This window comes from Hydra vulgaris, chromosome 12 (assembly GCF_038396675.1).
Source record: "Hydra vulgaris chromosome 12, alternate assembly HydraT2T_AEP".
NCBI lineage: Eukaryota > Metazoa > Cnidaria > Hydrozoa > Anthoathecata > Hydridae > Hydra > Hydra vulgaris.
The window spans coordinates 17,795,686-17,812,500 of record NC_088931.1 but is presented as its reverse complement, the minus strand read 5'-3'; the positions used below and the strand labels follow the sequence as shown (position 1 = coordinate 17,812,500).

General features: G+C 27.0%; 1 protein-coding gene across 1 annotated transcript in view; it reads left to right on the top strand.

Annotated features, from left to right (window-relative positions):
* The window catches only part of LOC136088534 (uncharacterized), a 1,697-nt gene extending 446 nt beyond the window's left edge, over window positions 1–1,251 (top strand). Inside the window, exon 2 of the mRNA XM_065812405.1 lies at window positions 1–1,251. This exon is cut by the window's left edge and continues 79 nt beyond it. Within this exon, the coding sequence (XP_065668477.1) occupies window positions 543–1,028 (486 nt within the window). The 5' untranslated portion in view covers window positions 1–542 and the 3' untranslated portion in view covers window positions 1,029–1,251.
* Window positions 1,252–16,815: the final 15,564 nt, after the last annotated feature.

Below are 16,815 nucleotides of genomic sequence, written 5' to 3'. Positions count from 1 at the left end.
ACACTTCCAACATTGCTTTTGAATTACAAGCTTGAAAACATTTTCAATGCCGATGAGTTTGGACTATTTTACCAGTGCCTACCAAACAAAACATACCATTTATCACGAGAAAAATGTTTTGAGGGAAAAAATAGTAAAGTCAGACTAACAGGCATAGCAGCTGGGAGTGCAACGGGAGAAAAATTACCTATGTTTGTTATTGGAAAATCTAAAAACCCACGGTGTTTTAAGCACATTAAACAACTTCCTTGCACATATAAAAATCAGCTAAAAAGTTGGATGACCGGAGACCTTTTTACAGAATAGGTAATGAAACTTGACTCATTTTTTCGTGCTCAAGACAGGAAAGTAGCACTCCTGGTGAATAACTGTTCTGCCCACCCACACATTGAAGGGCTAAGCAACATCAACCTAATATTTTTCCCCCCTAACACCACATCTGTCCTTCAGCCTTGGATCAAGGCGTAATACGAAGTCTTAAAGCTCATTATCGTCACAAAATTGTGCGTTTGTGTATCAAGGCTGTCGATAATAACGAACCCATGCCAAAAATTTCTATACTTCAAGCAATGAAAGATCTTGTTTCTTCGTGGAATGCTGTGTCGAAGGAGACTGTCATCAACTGCTTTAAAATAGCTGGTATCAGCAAAACAAACAAGAGTATTGAAGAAGCTGATGATGATCATTCTTTTAAATTTTTGACAGAAGAACTTAACCGTTTGCAAGAGTTAGATCCTCGTGCCGTCCAAGAAGATCTCTCAGCGGAATCTTACATTGGTTTAGATTGCGATGTAGTAACCACCGGTTCACTTGCTACTGATGCTGAAACCATTGCTCAGATTTTAGACCCTAATTTTGAAAACGACGATAATGAAGTTGAAGATAGTGTTGACGAAGCTATTGACGTCGAAGCCCTGCCACGCCCATCTGATATTCAATTAGAAATTGCTTTTGAAACAACTCAAAATGCTTCGCTATACAGCTCAAAATACGAAAATGAAATACAATCCCTAGCACTAAAACTTTAGGATTTAATGAAGATGGAAAAGATGGATAATTTAAAGCAATATCAGATAACAGATTTTTTCCAAAAGTTGTAGTTTTTGTTGTTAATGATTTTTGTCAGAAAAATAACTTGTTTTAATGAAAGTCGGGCAATTTTATTTATTTTCAACCCTTTTCTTGATATCTCGAACTCTCGATATCTCGAACTTTTTTTCCGGTCCCCTTAGTGTTCGAGATATCGAGAGTCGACTGTATATACATATATATCTATCTTTTATTTGTGTTCTAGGCTCTTCTCGGGCTAGTACTGAAAATTTGCAGAATAATACATTTCAATGGTAAATTTTTTTATTTGTAATTAGTAATTAATATTAGTATATATTAGTAGCATTATTAATAGTAGTAATATTACTATGTATATAATTACTATGTATATAATGTATTAAATCTAATATTTATTACGATAAATATTAGATTATACTATAAATTATAGTATAATCTAACTATACTATAATTTCATATATAAAATGAATAAATAAAAAATAACTAAATTATAGTATAATTATTATCATTAATAATTATCTATATATATATGTATATATATGTATGTTAAACTCTAACCACCGGGTGTATCGGATGGACAGAGGGGGAAGCAAACCACCACCTCGCCCGTATAAAACTGAACACTTTTTTAAAAAAAATGTTATTTTTAAAGACATAAGCAATATAAATATACAAAAAAGTTGTTTTAAATTTATAGTAAACCACCAAAATATACGAGAGGTGTATGATAGCAATAGAGGTGGGTGTGGTGGCGATGGTTTGATACACCCTAGCATCAAAAACGACTTGATTTTATAAATACTTATATCTTTACTAAAATGAGAAAAATTAGTACACAATATAAAATTATGTTATACAATCTTACATATGAAAGTGGTGTTTTTATTACAGAAGGGGCATATGCCCACCACCTACCCACCACCCACCTCTCCACCCAACCTAAAAAAAAATTATTATTTTCAAAATTTGAACAATAAATTTAAAAAATAAATTATTTTAATTGGAATAATTGGAAATAAATTAAAAAATAAATTTATACCAGACAACCACAAAATATGGGAGATGAATGTAAAACTCACAGTTGATGATGTTTTAGTACTATAATATCAAAAAATGTTTAAATTCTTGAAATATCTGATTGAATATTTAAAGTACAATAACAAAGAAGTAAAAAACATATTCCAATAGATTAAAAGATACATTAGTGGTGCATCCATGGTCATAAGAGAGTGGAGTATAAGGGAGGGCGTATCCAAATATGTCATAAGAAAGGGGCATTCTAACGGCCCTTCCACTTCTAACCAAAAATTATTATTTAATTGGATATATATTACTAAAAAAATTATACAACTACTATTGTGGGGCTATAAGTCAATTAGCTGTAAAAAACAAGTCATCTTTCTAACCAAGTATAGCAAAAACCTATAATAAAGTCTTTCATGTGATTATTATATTAACAGAAGTAAGGACCATACAGTATAGTTAACAAGCTAGCCATTTTGTTTGGTTAACAAACAAACTTCCTGTTTTAAAATAAATAATAAATAAAATGTTATAAAATAAAGTATAACTATTTTAAAGATAATATAATATATTTTTGTCTTGGCTTTTAGTGAATGATTAAAATGATTAATTTCAGAAATGAAACTATGTTTTAATCATTTTTAACGATAGACACCACGTGAAGGTAAGCCAGAGCCGTCTATCAAAAAATTTAACAAGTCACAACACTTGCTGCATTATTTAGGCAATAGACTTATATGATAAAAAAATGTTCTATGAAAAACTTTATATGAAAAAATTAAATAATATAGCAAAACCTTATAATAATTTAGAAATTAAAATCATATATGAAAATAAAAATATAAAAACCTCACCCATTATAACCAATGAAGTTGATACTAAAAAATAAAAAACGTAATACACAACATAACTGTGCAATTATTTAATAACTGAAACCATACTTAAAATTATTTGTAATTAACAATATATATGCATACATACATACATATACAGGGTTGGCATTAAAAAACCCACCCAAAAAAACCCGGGTTTTTTTTGGGGGGTTTTTCAAAATAATATTTTATTTAAAGGATTTTCTTTGCTTGGTTTTTTTCTGTGATTTATTTATTTCAAAAAACATTTAAACATAATTATGACTAATTAAAAGGTAATTATTATTGAAAAGAGGATATGGATATGATCAGAATATAGTATTTAATAAGAATCGAAATGTTTAAAAGACATGATTTTTTTGAAATATTTCTGAAAAAATAGTTTTAGTATTTTTTACAATATACTTTCAGTGATCTCAGTGGCTTTCATCAACCATATCAAAGTCAGGCCTGTGTTCTATCTTACAAATTACTCAAGAAACTTTTATTCAAACAGTATTATTATTTGTGTAGCATAGGGTGGCTCTTAAAACAACATTTTTGAAAAAAACCTGTTCCTACCCCTTTACTTTGTTCTATAAAATACTAAAACACTAGGTTTAAAATTTTTTTGAACAATAAATTAGTTTAGGGGTAGCTCAAGACCCTTAAAAATTTGACTGGTCCCTAAAATTTTGAAAATAAAAGTTCTTCTAAAGTATGTCAACCTGGTACTCAAAAGAAGCGAAATTATATTAAAACTTTAAAGATATCAATTTGCAAAAAAAAATAACTTTTTTCTTAAATAAATGCATGAAAATTATTGTTTTTAAGCTGAAAATAAAAAAAGTCATTATTTTCAAGTTTTAAAAAAATAGTTTTTTTAAACATGCTTTTTTTGTAAAGTGATTACTGTTTTTAAGTTTTTATATAATTTGGCTTCTTTTGAGTACCAGGTTGACATACTTTAGAAGAACTTTTATTTTCAAAATTTTAGGGACCAGTCAAATTTTTAAGGGTCTTGAGCTACCCCTAAAATAATTTTTTGTTTAAAAATAATTTTAAACCTAGTGTTTTAGTATTATATAGAACAAAATAAAGGGGTAGGAAGAGGTTTTTTTCAAAAATGTTGTTTTAAGAGCCACCCTAGTGTAGCATTAAGTATATTTAACTTGCATATTTCGATGCAATGTGTATTTTTCAGAAAAAAATCTTTATAAGAATGCCATTTGGAAGTGGAAGGAAGAAATGATGGGAGTGGAAGGAGGTCAGTGAGATAGAAGGGGACAAAAATAGTGTTCAGTGTGACCATTGTTCAGAGAAGATTAGTGGAAAAATTGAAAGAGTTCGTATTCATTTGGAGAAGTGTAAAGAGAGAAAGAAGGACACTGATGAACAAGAACCAAGACCTGGAAGCTCAATGAGCAATATTAGCCTCTTGTCAAATGAGTCAGATACTTCAATTTCCGAAGGATCTATTATGTCCAGCTCCACACCAGCAAAAAGGTTTAAAAGTAGTAACTTAAATAACTTTGTAGTTAGAACATCAAATGATCAGAAAGATGCCATTGACAAGCAGGTTGCCCGGTTTTTTTTCAGCTCTAACATGTCTTTTAATTCAGTGGAAAATTGTGAGTTTCAGAAACTTTGCTCTCTTCTTTGTCCTGGGTATGTCCCACCAAGCCGAAAGAAACTGGGTGGAGATCTATTAAATGAAGTCTATGATGATCTGTCAGCTGGGATAAAGAATGAACTGGAAACCAAAGACACGTTGGTAATTTGTCAAGATGGATGGTCTAGTATTCAGAATGACCCAATAATTGCTCACTCATTTTATGATGGAAAAAAGAGTTATCTGTACAACATAGTTGACTCAGGATCAGGAAAAAAAACTGCAGAATACTGCTTCAAAATCATCAATGAAGCTATAGTTAGCATAAAAAATGATTATAATAAGTTTGTATTTGCTGTCTGCACTGACAATGAATCTAAGATGAAGAAAATGAAAGAGCTGATCAAACAAGAGTATCCTGATATGTTAACATATGGCTGTAATGCACACTAACAGGTGATTACTATAAATCTGGACAAAACTAAAAATTAAATAACTTTTAATTTAGAAGACCTATTTTATTGTTTTAAAAAGAATAAAATAGCCAATTTATTCTAATTTTCATAAAAACGTTTATCTTAATTCAACAAAACCTTGTCTTCTTATTGTGTTGAGTCTTCTGCTAGGAGACTCTGCCAAGCGTTGTACCAGCTCTTTGTCAAATTTCTTAAAACAGTAAATTATTCTAGAGCGTAATTGATCCAAATTCTCTGCCTGCCAACCATTTTTGTAAACATCTCCTTTGATACAAGACCAAAAATCCTCAATACAACGACATTCAGGCATATTTGGAGGGTTTTCACTTTTTGTTACAAACTTTATGCCATTTTCATTCAAAAACTTGACAGCTTTGTTTGAGTAATGGGCACTTGCTAGATCAGGTCAGAATATGTATTTGGTATTTTTTGAAAGCTGTTTGATGTGTGGTAATAGTTTTTTAGTCAAACATTCATTAACATAAATATGCTGCTTAATAGCTGTTCCAGACTGTACAATGTATGGAGTTGATAGGCCAAAAGGTGAAATGACCACGTAAACCAATAATTTTTCTTCAAATTTCTTTTTTTCTTTGAATTTAACATTGTTTGGTGTTAATTCGATGTTACTTGAATAGAAATTATCATTACCATTAATTTGGCTGTTTGAAATAGTAAAATAAGACTCCTCATCAAGAACCCAAATAAAATCTTTATAATTTTTATAAAGTTGACCACACAAACGTCGGTTTTTTGCTCTCTGGCTCTCAGTTCAAATCTTCATTTGTTTTCTTTTTTTTATTGATGTTTTGGTTTTTAATGTCTTAGAAATAAGTGACTGAGAACATTTGAACTTTTTTGAAGCTATACGCTGAGAAATGCCACTTTTATGGTCAAAAAGCTTGGTAAGTTGACTGATGGCGCGCTTAGTCATTATTTTCGGCTTTCTACCACTACCAGTTTGCCTTTCAAATGGTTTATCTTCTTCTACACGTTTAATAATTCCATATATAGTCAATCTTGATAAGTTTTCTGCTTCAAAATGAGAAACAGTGAATGATTTAGGTTTATCTGAATTTTCTTGATAAAACTTGTACACACTTTTTCTCTGGAGCTATTCGTTTGACGTCATTTTTAATACTAAATTTAAAATACTTATATAAAAGTTAATATATATTTCAAAAGAAGAATAAATTTGCAACATTTTAAAAATTGTTTGAAAAAATAAGTATTAGTTGCATATAGAAATATGATGTAAGCAATTTTGTCCAGATTTTTAGTAATCACCCGTTATATGAATTTGCTACAGAAAGACATTTGCAATTCTTTTTCAACAATTCTAAAACAGGTTGCGGAAGTTCAGAAATTTTTTAGAAATGTGCATATGGCCCATGGTTTGTTAAAGGAAAAAGGTGGATGTATGCCTCAGCTGCCAAATGAAACACGCTGGAACTCTCAAGTTGCCTGCATTGAGACATACCAGAAAAATTATAACTTCTACCTGGAGATCTATGGAGAGAAGATGGAAGATTTTCCAGCCAATATTGGAAGAATAATTTAAAATATAGCCATCAAACGTGAGGCAAGTCATCTTCTTAGTCAAATGAAAAAATTGGGGATTGCCATAGACAAGATGCAGAGTGATTCTTGTCATCTCTCTGACGCAGTTCATATCTGGTATTCATTGATAAAGGATGAAGAGCTATCCATATACTATGATGCAATAAAGAAGAGATTTCAAGATGCTGTACAACCCTTTCATATTTTGGCCTATATAACTGACCATCGCTATGTAGATGATTACATAAGCTTCATTGATAATGATAATGAAAACAGTGCAGAACAATGGTTAGAGGACAGGAACCCTGATTTCTTGGGTTTACTATACAAGTTTAACTTGAAGGACAGGGAGGTGCTCCCCAAGCAAATGTTCTCAGAATCACTAAAGGTTATCTCTCCATCAGAATGGTGGAACATCATGAAAGGAAAGATTACTATATCTCAAATCAGGGATAAAGAGGTTTCTGCCAATTTCTGCAGCTTTCTAGCTTCTCTACACTCCTGTACTGCTAGCTCAGCCTCAATTGAGAGATGGTTTTCAACTTTTGCATTTGTCTGGTCGAAGATCAGGAATCGTCTTGGTGCAGATAAGGCAATGAAACGTGAAGATTTACAGATCATTTCACAATAGTTCAGCTGCTGACAGCAGTTCCTGTGATAATATTGAATCTGATCAATAAGTAGGTAAGTAGTAGAAAAAATCGTTTTTAACTCCAGGATAACCATCTAAATTCTGATAAAAATTCTATTTCTATTATTTAAGTGTAATTTAAATTTGTTTTAGTTTATTCTTGATGATCCCAGAGGAAGTGTTTAACTGGAAATCTGTTAAAAACATCTGAAAAGCTGACAAGAATTGAAAATTATTGTAATAATCAAACAAAGTAAAATTATGTAAGGAGAATTTTATTTACAGTTCTTCAATTTATTAAATTTTCCTTGTATAAGCTCTTTTCAATAAATAAATATAACTATTACCATGTGTTTTTAATTATTATTTTGAAAAAATTAAATGTTTAAAAAAAAATTCAAAGTTTGAATGCAAAATAGGTATTATGTCTTTCATTTTCTTAGCAAAAAAAGCTATTTTTAAAAAAACCCAAAAAAATCCGGGTATATATATATCCAATATATATATATATATATATATATATATATATATATATATATATATATATATATATATATATATATAAACCTTAACAACAGTAATGGATGAGGATGATACTAAAAAATAAAAAGACAATACACAAAACAACCTTACAATTATTTTATAATTAAAACCATCCTGAAAAATAATAATATATAAAACTTATCAACAGTAATGGATGATGATGATACTAAAGAATAAGAAAAACAATACACAAGACAACCTCACGATTATTTAGCAATTATAATCATATTGAAAAGTAAGAATATATAAACCTTACCAGCAGGAATAGACGACAGTGACACTAAAGTCTCCTTCTACAAGTCTCCTTCCATTAATATATACATATATATATATATATATATATATATATATATATATATATATATATATATATATATATATATATATATATATATATATATATATGATTTCAGTGTAGACATCGTGTATAAGAGTGTATGTTATATTAATAAGAAAACATCAAACAATACGAATTCTCTTAATACAAATAATAATTTATTTTGAGAAATTTTCACTGGATTATGGATACCAGCATCATCAGCTCGTAAAATGTTACAAAATTTTTGAACGTTAAAAAACAGTTTTATAAAAATTTTTTAACTGACGTCAGCAGTTGAATGGCTTCTTTTTTCGTTATGCAAGAATATAAAAAATGGAGTCCAAAATTTAGTTTTAACAAACTGCCCATTATCTAGATTTATTCCGCCATTCGATGGGAAACATTGGTGCCTCTGTATTTCAAGTGCTTCTCGTACTTTACGGTCGAATTTTTTTGTTTCAACTTTAAGAGTTTTAATTTTCTCCCAATTTATTTTTTCAGAGCAAAACTTGCTATGTGTTGCAATTGCTGACTGATGATGTTTGCCATCATTTAAACTTTTTTGATGTTGTTGAATTCTTGTTTTAATTTGTAATTTTGTTTCTCCAACATATTTTTTCGAGCAATTGCATTCAACTAAATATGTACCAGGCTGGCTATTTAGGGGCAATCTAGATTTGTTTTTACATGTTAATATTGTTCTTAAATTAGGATTTGATTTAAAAACTACTCTATAGCCAACTTTTCGAAATATTTTCCTTAACTTTGGTGATAGTGAAGGTATCCACGGTAATGATACTGTTGGGAAAGCATTGTTCTCGGATTGAATTCTATTGTTCTTTACGTAGCGTTTTTTCCTAATTTGATTTGCAATACTCTTTAGTTGGCTTTCGGTGTACCCATTTTCATTAAAAACTTGAATAAGAAAGTTTATCTAATTTTTTAAATGTGTAACACTGCATATGGAGTATGCCCTGTGAACATAACCTTTGAATATTGCGCATAAAATTTTGGGGTCGTGATTCGAGTGCGGTTTTATTTGAATATTTGTAATGGCTTCTTTTCTGTAGACTTTAAACTCATACTTACCTTTGCTGTTATTTATTATTGTTATATCTAGGAAATTCAGAGTTTTTTTATGGTTTTCTGTCTCAATTGTGTATTGTATTGCAGGGTGTTGTTTATTTAAAATTATTTTGAATTTCTCTGCTTCTTGGATGTTTGAAAATCTAGCATGGCTGTCATCGACGTATCTTAGATAGGATTTTAAGTCGAGAGGAGGATTTAATGTCTTTGCAATTTTAAATTAAAACATTTACTTGAAGTTTATATTTGTAATGATGTATTAATTAGTTATATGTTGAAAAATATAGAAATCTATAAATAGAAATATATATATATATATATATATATATATATATATATATATATATATATATATATATATATATATATGTATATATTATGTATAATAAAAATAACTACTGAGCTATTGAAAAAAGAAAATAACTAACTGATGTTGTTGGCTGACGCCATTTCACAACTTTGAGTAACCAAAACAGCGAAAGAAATATTTAAGTTATACATAAAGGTTTTGATAGTGGCCAAATAATAATTTAAAAACAGTCAAATAAATTTATATGAAAATAACTTATTTATTAGTTATAAATTATAATCTAAAGGCATTCCTTGTTAAATAAAGACAACAGTCAAACTTAGAAATTAGATATGATTCATAACTAATTTGATTCATATCTAATTTATATTATGAATATGATATGAAATACTATGTGAAATCTTTATTTTCTTTCTCCATTTTGACAAAATTTTTGTTTCTAAATGAAATATAAATTTAAGTCTTATTTTATGATTTACTGAAAATCGTTTTAATTAAACACTTTCTTTTAAATTTACAAATTTTTTAATCATATTTTCACTATAAAGTATCTAGGTTTATAATATCAATTTATGACATAAGTTAAATATTGCTAATAATATTAGTAATATGAATGTTATATATAAAAAATATATATATAAAAATAATCAATAGACCCCTCTGTCTCCCGCGCTGACATCAGGGAAAATGTAAATTAGGTAACAAAAGTGCAGCAAGAAATAGGGTGACTGCTACATAATATTTTTCAACGAAATTTGGCAGGTGCATAGATAAATGAATAACTTAAAAATAAAATTGAATAGAAAATAAAAAGACTATATCCTGGACATTAATTTCACCACAGAAGTACAACCAAAACTTCGACATCAATAAACTCGTTAATATATCAATTGAGTATAATTAAAACCAAATCGAAAATAAGCTTCAACTATTCTATATATGTATATACTATATATATATATGTATATATACATATATATGTATATACTAACATACATATATATGTATATACTAACATATATATATATATATATATATATATATATATATATATATATATATATATATATATATATATATATATATATATATGTATATACTAACATACATATATATACATATAATATGTATATAATATATATCTATAGTATATATAATATACACATATATCTGTATTATACATATTAGCAGGGATGCGGAGTCCCAAAAGGACTCCAGCTTTATATCTCTACTTTTTCCGAGTCTGTAGTGTCCGAAAGCTCTAAACATGTTTATTGACTTATTATCTGCTATAATAAAAAAAATTCATGAGATTTAATGACTTGAAACTTATTGTTTTTAAGACCGGAGTCCTGGAGTCCCGGAGTCCTTGCCGCCATTATACCTAAGGACTCTGGGCTCAAAAAACGATTGTTCCTCTAACTTAAAAGTCATAATTTTTTTTCATATTAGTAGTCCATATACTTATTTATATTTTTAGAGCTCCTGGATACCAAAAGCTAGGATAAAGTAATCTTTTTGTGACTTTCAAATCCGGAGTCCTTTTTGGGACTCCGCATCCCTGCATATTAGAAAGATGTAATATAGTACATTATAAAGATATAATTTGTATATTATAAACAAATAAAAATTTATCTTTTCATTAATAAACTTTTATTAAAATCTCTTTCAGGCTTTTGGATACTTATCTCTAAATAAAAGAAAGCTTAATCAAAATATGATTAGAAATTACAATTGCAAAGATGCATTTGAATCGTATAAACAAGATATGAAATTGATTGAAGATTACTCTATCAAAACAAGCCATATTTTTGTTGAGAATATTGAAGCTGTCTTTTCTCTAAAGAGTTTGCCACCAAAATATCAGTTAATGAAATGGTCAAATGAACTGTCTCTCCGAAATAAAATTTCTGTTGGGTTTCATTTTATAGATCGCAGTTTAGGATATTTTAGCTATGAAAGTGTTCAACATTTATTAACGCTTCACAAATTTCAGGAAATAAAATTAGCTGTTGAGTAAGAGGTAATATGGTTTGATTCTCCAAAGTTGTTGCCCAAATCTATTAATACCTTTCCTCCTCAAGATTTTATGAAACGATTTAAAGAGGTGCTGTTGTTAAAGCCAGCAACAGAAGAAATTTCAGATTATGGTATGTCGCCTAATACTTTAGCTGAATTATGCTGTAATAGATGGCTGGTAATGATGAAGATGTGATATACACAAATGTTTCAGAAATGAATTTTAATAAACATGTAAATAATATTATTTTTTTGACACTAAGATTTTTAGAAAGTTCCAAGTGGGAAAATGCTACCTAAGAGAATTTATATTAGGAAATATTGCACTTTTTAATAATTAGTTGAAATATCACAGAAGAGAACTTAGATTATAGAAATAAATGAAAAAGCCTTTCTTAGACAGTCTTTTTTAATTTTTACCTGTTTGTATTATTATTTTTTTTAATAATACAATTTGATATTTTTGAAAAGAATGTTGTTTTTTTTACATTGTTTTTTGTAACTTTGTTGTGTTGTGCTACATTTGTTTGTTATATAGAGTTAGCTGTCTTTTTTTTTTAACACACCACTGAAAAAAATGTATATTCTGGAATTTATTACTAATGTTTTTTACTGTAATCTTTATTTAATTATTTGTGTAAAACAATTAATTAAGTAAAGAGTCAATTATTTTTAAAAATTAATTTTAAATTTATTTAAATATTCCACCACATTTAAATATTGTTATTTATTGTAATACTTTGCACATATAATTTAAATTACAGTTACTTTTTGATTAAATTTAACACTTCTATTGAATTTAGCACATAAAAGTTACATTTTTATCATACTTAGCATGTTCAATTTACATTTTGATTGAATTTAGCGCTTTAAATATACTATATTTAATGTAAATGGTTTCCATTTACATTAAGTATAGTTTTAATTATTGTTTATTATATACTTTTTTATCCTTAAAGGGACATCATTGACATGGCTTGTTGATATGTAAGTTGAAAATTATGATCATCACTTTTGTAAAAGATTTTACATAAAAGAAAAAGTTTATACATTGTACTGTTGATTGACTACTAGCTGTTGCCCTGTGCTGAAAATCAACACAACTACACTTAATGTGAATGGAAACCAAAATCATGATAAAAGTGGAAATCATGATAAAAGTCTAGATGGTTTTCATTCACACCAACATTTAGTATAAAAACAAAAAATAAATAAATGGTTTAACTTATAAAGTTGTGGGAAATTTCTCCAATAAAATGCCACTCTTATACATCATAAAGAAATAATTATCAATACTAAATCATACTTTGAAATCATACAATTAAATATAGCATAGTATTATAATAAAATAGCCAATTAAGAGTACACGATTAACATAGCATAGTATTATAGATTAATATATATATAGTATATAGATTAATATAGTAATATAATATAGTATATGATTAATATAGCATAGTATTTAACTAAATAGCCAATTAAGAGTACAAGAGTATAAACATTTTATTTTATTTAGAATCTTTTACAAAATTGATGAGTGAAATTTTCAACTGACATGTAAACAATGCAATGTCAATGATGCCTCTTTAATGATTATTAAAAATATATATAATAAACAATAACTAATCATGTAAAAACATAAAATCAAATTATTATTATTATTAATTTCTTAACACTTACACAGCACCATTGCAATAACTAAATAAACTAACCACAGTACAATGTATATGTATTCTTTTATCCAGAAACTTTTTTAAAAGTGATTTTTAAAAATTTCATTTTACATGTTAAACAATTAAAACAAATAAAACAATTTTGGTGGAATGCACCCAAAAAGAGCACATTTTGTTGATGACACACGTACAAAATGCCTATATAAAATTTTAAAGTACTTTTTAAATTTTCTAAAGAATAAAAATAAAAATCAAATATAAAATCTTATTAAAACTGGAGAAAAAAGTGGAGACTAAAAAAGGAATTTGTGTCAAACATAAAAAACCAAAAACTATAAAAAAAATAAACATGCATAGTTTATTTTTTTATAGTTTTTGGTTTTTTATGTTTATATTAATATGTAATAATATTACAATACTATTATTACTGTAGTATATATTATTATTACTGTAGTAAATATTATTATTAAATAATAATAATAACTAAATTTAGGAGTTAATAATAATAAGACTCTTATGAATAAGAATTATTCATAAGAGTTTTATTATTCTTAATTTATGATGTATATATCATTATTACAGTAATAATGATATATACATCATAAAGAAAAAACAAACCTGTCATAATAGTCAAAAATCAAGTTCTTAAAAATAAGTATAATATTTGTCACAGTTGAGCAATTTAATCCTAATTTTTAGTCTGCCGCATGTCTTTATTAAATCCATACCCATAATCATATCATATCATATTTGTTGATCACTTCCTGTACACTTAAACAGGTACATCCACCACGAATCCACTTGTTGGATGGTGTTGTTTAACAATAACTTCTTCACATCGAATTATACAACCTTATTTAATAAATATTCAAAATTCAATTAACTTTTTATTTAATTAACTGTTTTACACAATTAATTAAATGAAAATTACAGACAAAACATTAATATTAAATTCCAGAATAAAAAACTTAAAGCAGTGTAAAAAAAAAACTTAAAGCAATGTATTAAAAAAAAGCTTACTCAACTAACAAATGCAGCACAACACAAAAAACTTAAAACAAAAAGATTATAATTAAATAATTTAAAAAGAAAATTAATACAAACAGGTAAGTAAATATTAAAAAAAACTAAGAAAAATTTTTTTTTATTTATTTCTATAACATCCTTGGTGATATTTTTTCGCTTAGATATTTTACCTAATTATTCAAATAGTTCAAAATATACAAATGTAAAAATACTTGGGTAACTAAATATTAAAAAAAAGCTTTTTTCTATATCTAAGAAAGTTTTTTTTGTCATCCATTTCTATAATCAAAGTTACCTTCAGTATTTTTTTTGCGCTTTTAACTCTCTAAAAATTTCAGTGTCAAAGCGCACGAAGTGCACTTTGACACTGAAAGACTAACAGCAGGATTAAGTAGCGTATTATTATATAGTGATATATATATATATATATATATTTATATATATATATATATATATATATATATATCTAGTTATATATACATATAACTAGATGTAGCGCGTGTCAAAAATCTGCACAAAGACTATTCTTAATATATATTTATATACATATATATATATATATATATATATATATATATATATATATATATATATATATATATAATGTATATATATATAAATATATGTGTGTATATTAGGGTGTCCCAAAAAACAACATTTTTGAAAAATATATGCAGAGATCCCCTTAATGTGTTTTATCTAATACAAAAACACTAGATTTAAAATTTTTTTGAATAAAAAATATTTTAAGGGGTCCCTCAAGACCCTCGAATATTTAATGGTCCCTAATATTTTCAAAAAAAAAGTTTTTTAAAAGTATGTCAACCTGGTACTTAAATGTAGCAAAATTATATAAAAATTTTAAAAATAATATTTAATTTGGAAAAATTTTAACTTATTTATCAAAATTGTCATAAAAATACATAAAAAATGCATTTTTTTGTTTTTTGTTAAAAATTGTAATTTTTCATATAATAAAACCAAAAATAACAATTCTATATTTGAAATCTATATTATTTTTGAAATTTTTATATAATTTTGCTTCATTTGAGTACCAGGTTGACATATTTAAAAAAATTTTTTTTTTTGAAAATATTAGGGATCCATTAAATATCTTGATATATGTCTTGAGGGACCCCTTAAAATATTTTTTATTCAAAAAAATTTTAAATCTAGTGTTTTTGTATTAGATAGAACACATTAAAGGGGTCTCTGCATATATTTTTCAAAAATGTTGTTTTTTGGGACACCCTAGTGTATATATACATAGGAACTAGAAAAATTGAGAAAAATTGCACATCAACACCTAAAATTATTCAAAGCGTAGATAGGATAGTTACAGCTCATATTTGTTATTCTCATTATGAGCATCGTAATGAAATACAACATATTTCTTTATCAACTGGTCAGAGAAGAGAAATTGCTAGAAAATTGCAAATAGGTATAAGCAAAGAATGAATTTTAGATGAAATAAGAGACGAAAAGGTCTCTTATTTTATCTAAAATTCAGTATTACATTATAAACTACAGGGAGAACCAGATGTGTTAAGTACATTTGAATATAAAGACTTTGTAATTATAATTCAAACAAAACACCAAAAGAACATGATACAACAGTTTAGAAAAAATGATATATGCATCGATTCTACTTCTTACCACAATTTTAGTGATTGATGAATGAGGTGAAGGGCAACCTGCTGTTCTCTTTAAGTTTACAAAATTTTTTTTTGTAAACTTAAAGAGAACTCTGGTAATGTCTGTCCAACTTGGATTATGAGTGATATGGCTTCTCAATATTATGAAGCATTTTGTGATGCATTTTTATGCACTCCTCTTAAATTCTGGTGTACCTGGCATGTTGATAAAGCTTGGAGAGACGAACCGCATAAAAAAATACAAAATCCTGCAATATTAGCAATCTTCAGTTTTGACAAAATTGTTTGCTGAATATTTATTTTGGGAAGCAATTTAAATGAACCGAAGAATTTTGATCAGACTATAAAGTCTTCTAAAAGCAGTCTTAAAAAAATAATTTTGCTGCCTGGTAATCATTACTTTCTAAAAAAAAGTTGTTGCTCTACAATTTTTTTAGTTTTTTAAGATTTTGAAAAAAATTTTCTCTAAGTCATAACAGTTATTTTTATTTTATCTTACTCTAGAATTACCTTGAAAATCACTTATCAAAATCTATTTTTAGAACAAAGAAAAATTTTGGAATTATTTTCTTATAAAAGTCACTATATCAGTAAAAAATTAACTGAAAAAGAGCTTTGTCTGGATGATAATTTTCTGCATCCAGAAATACTTAATCATGACATTACAGTTATTAAAGACTTAATCAACCCAGAAGTGTTTGTATTAGTTCAGAAAAAATGTAAGTGTTTGAAAGTACTGAAATGTCTCTCATGTAAACAAGTTGCAAAAAAATAAAAATAACAAACACCATCCAAATTATAATTAATATTATAATTTGCATAATTTCTTATCATTATTATTAATTTATTATTATAAAATATTACTTATGTGGGTAATGGTACAGTTAAGCGGCGTAAAATAAATTTAATTTTTAGCTTAATGCGCTGTCGTCGGCAGAGACTTGAAACATTTTATAATATTTA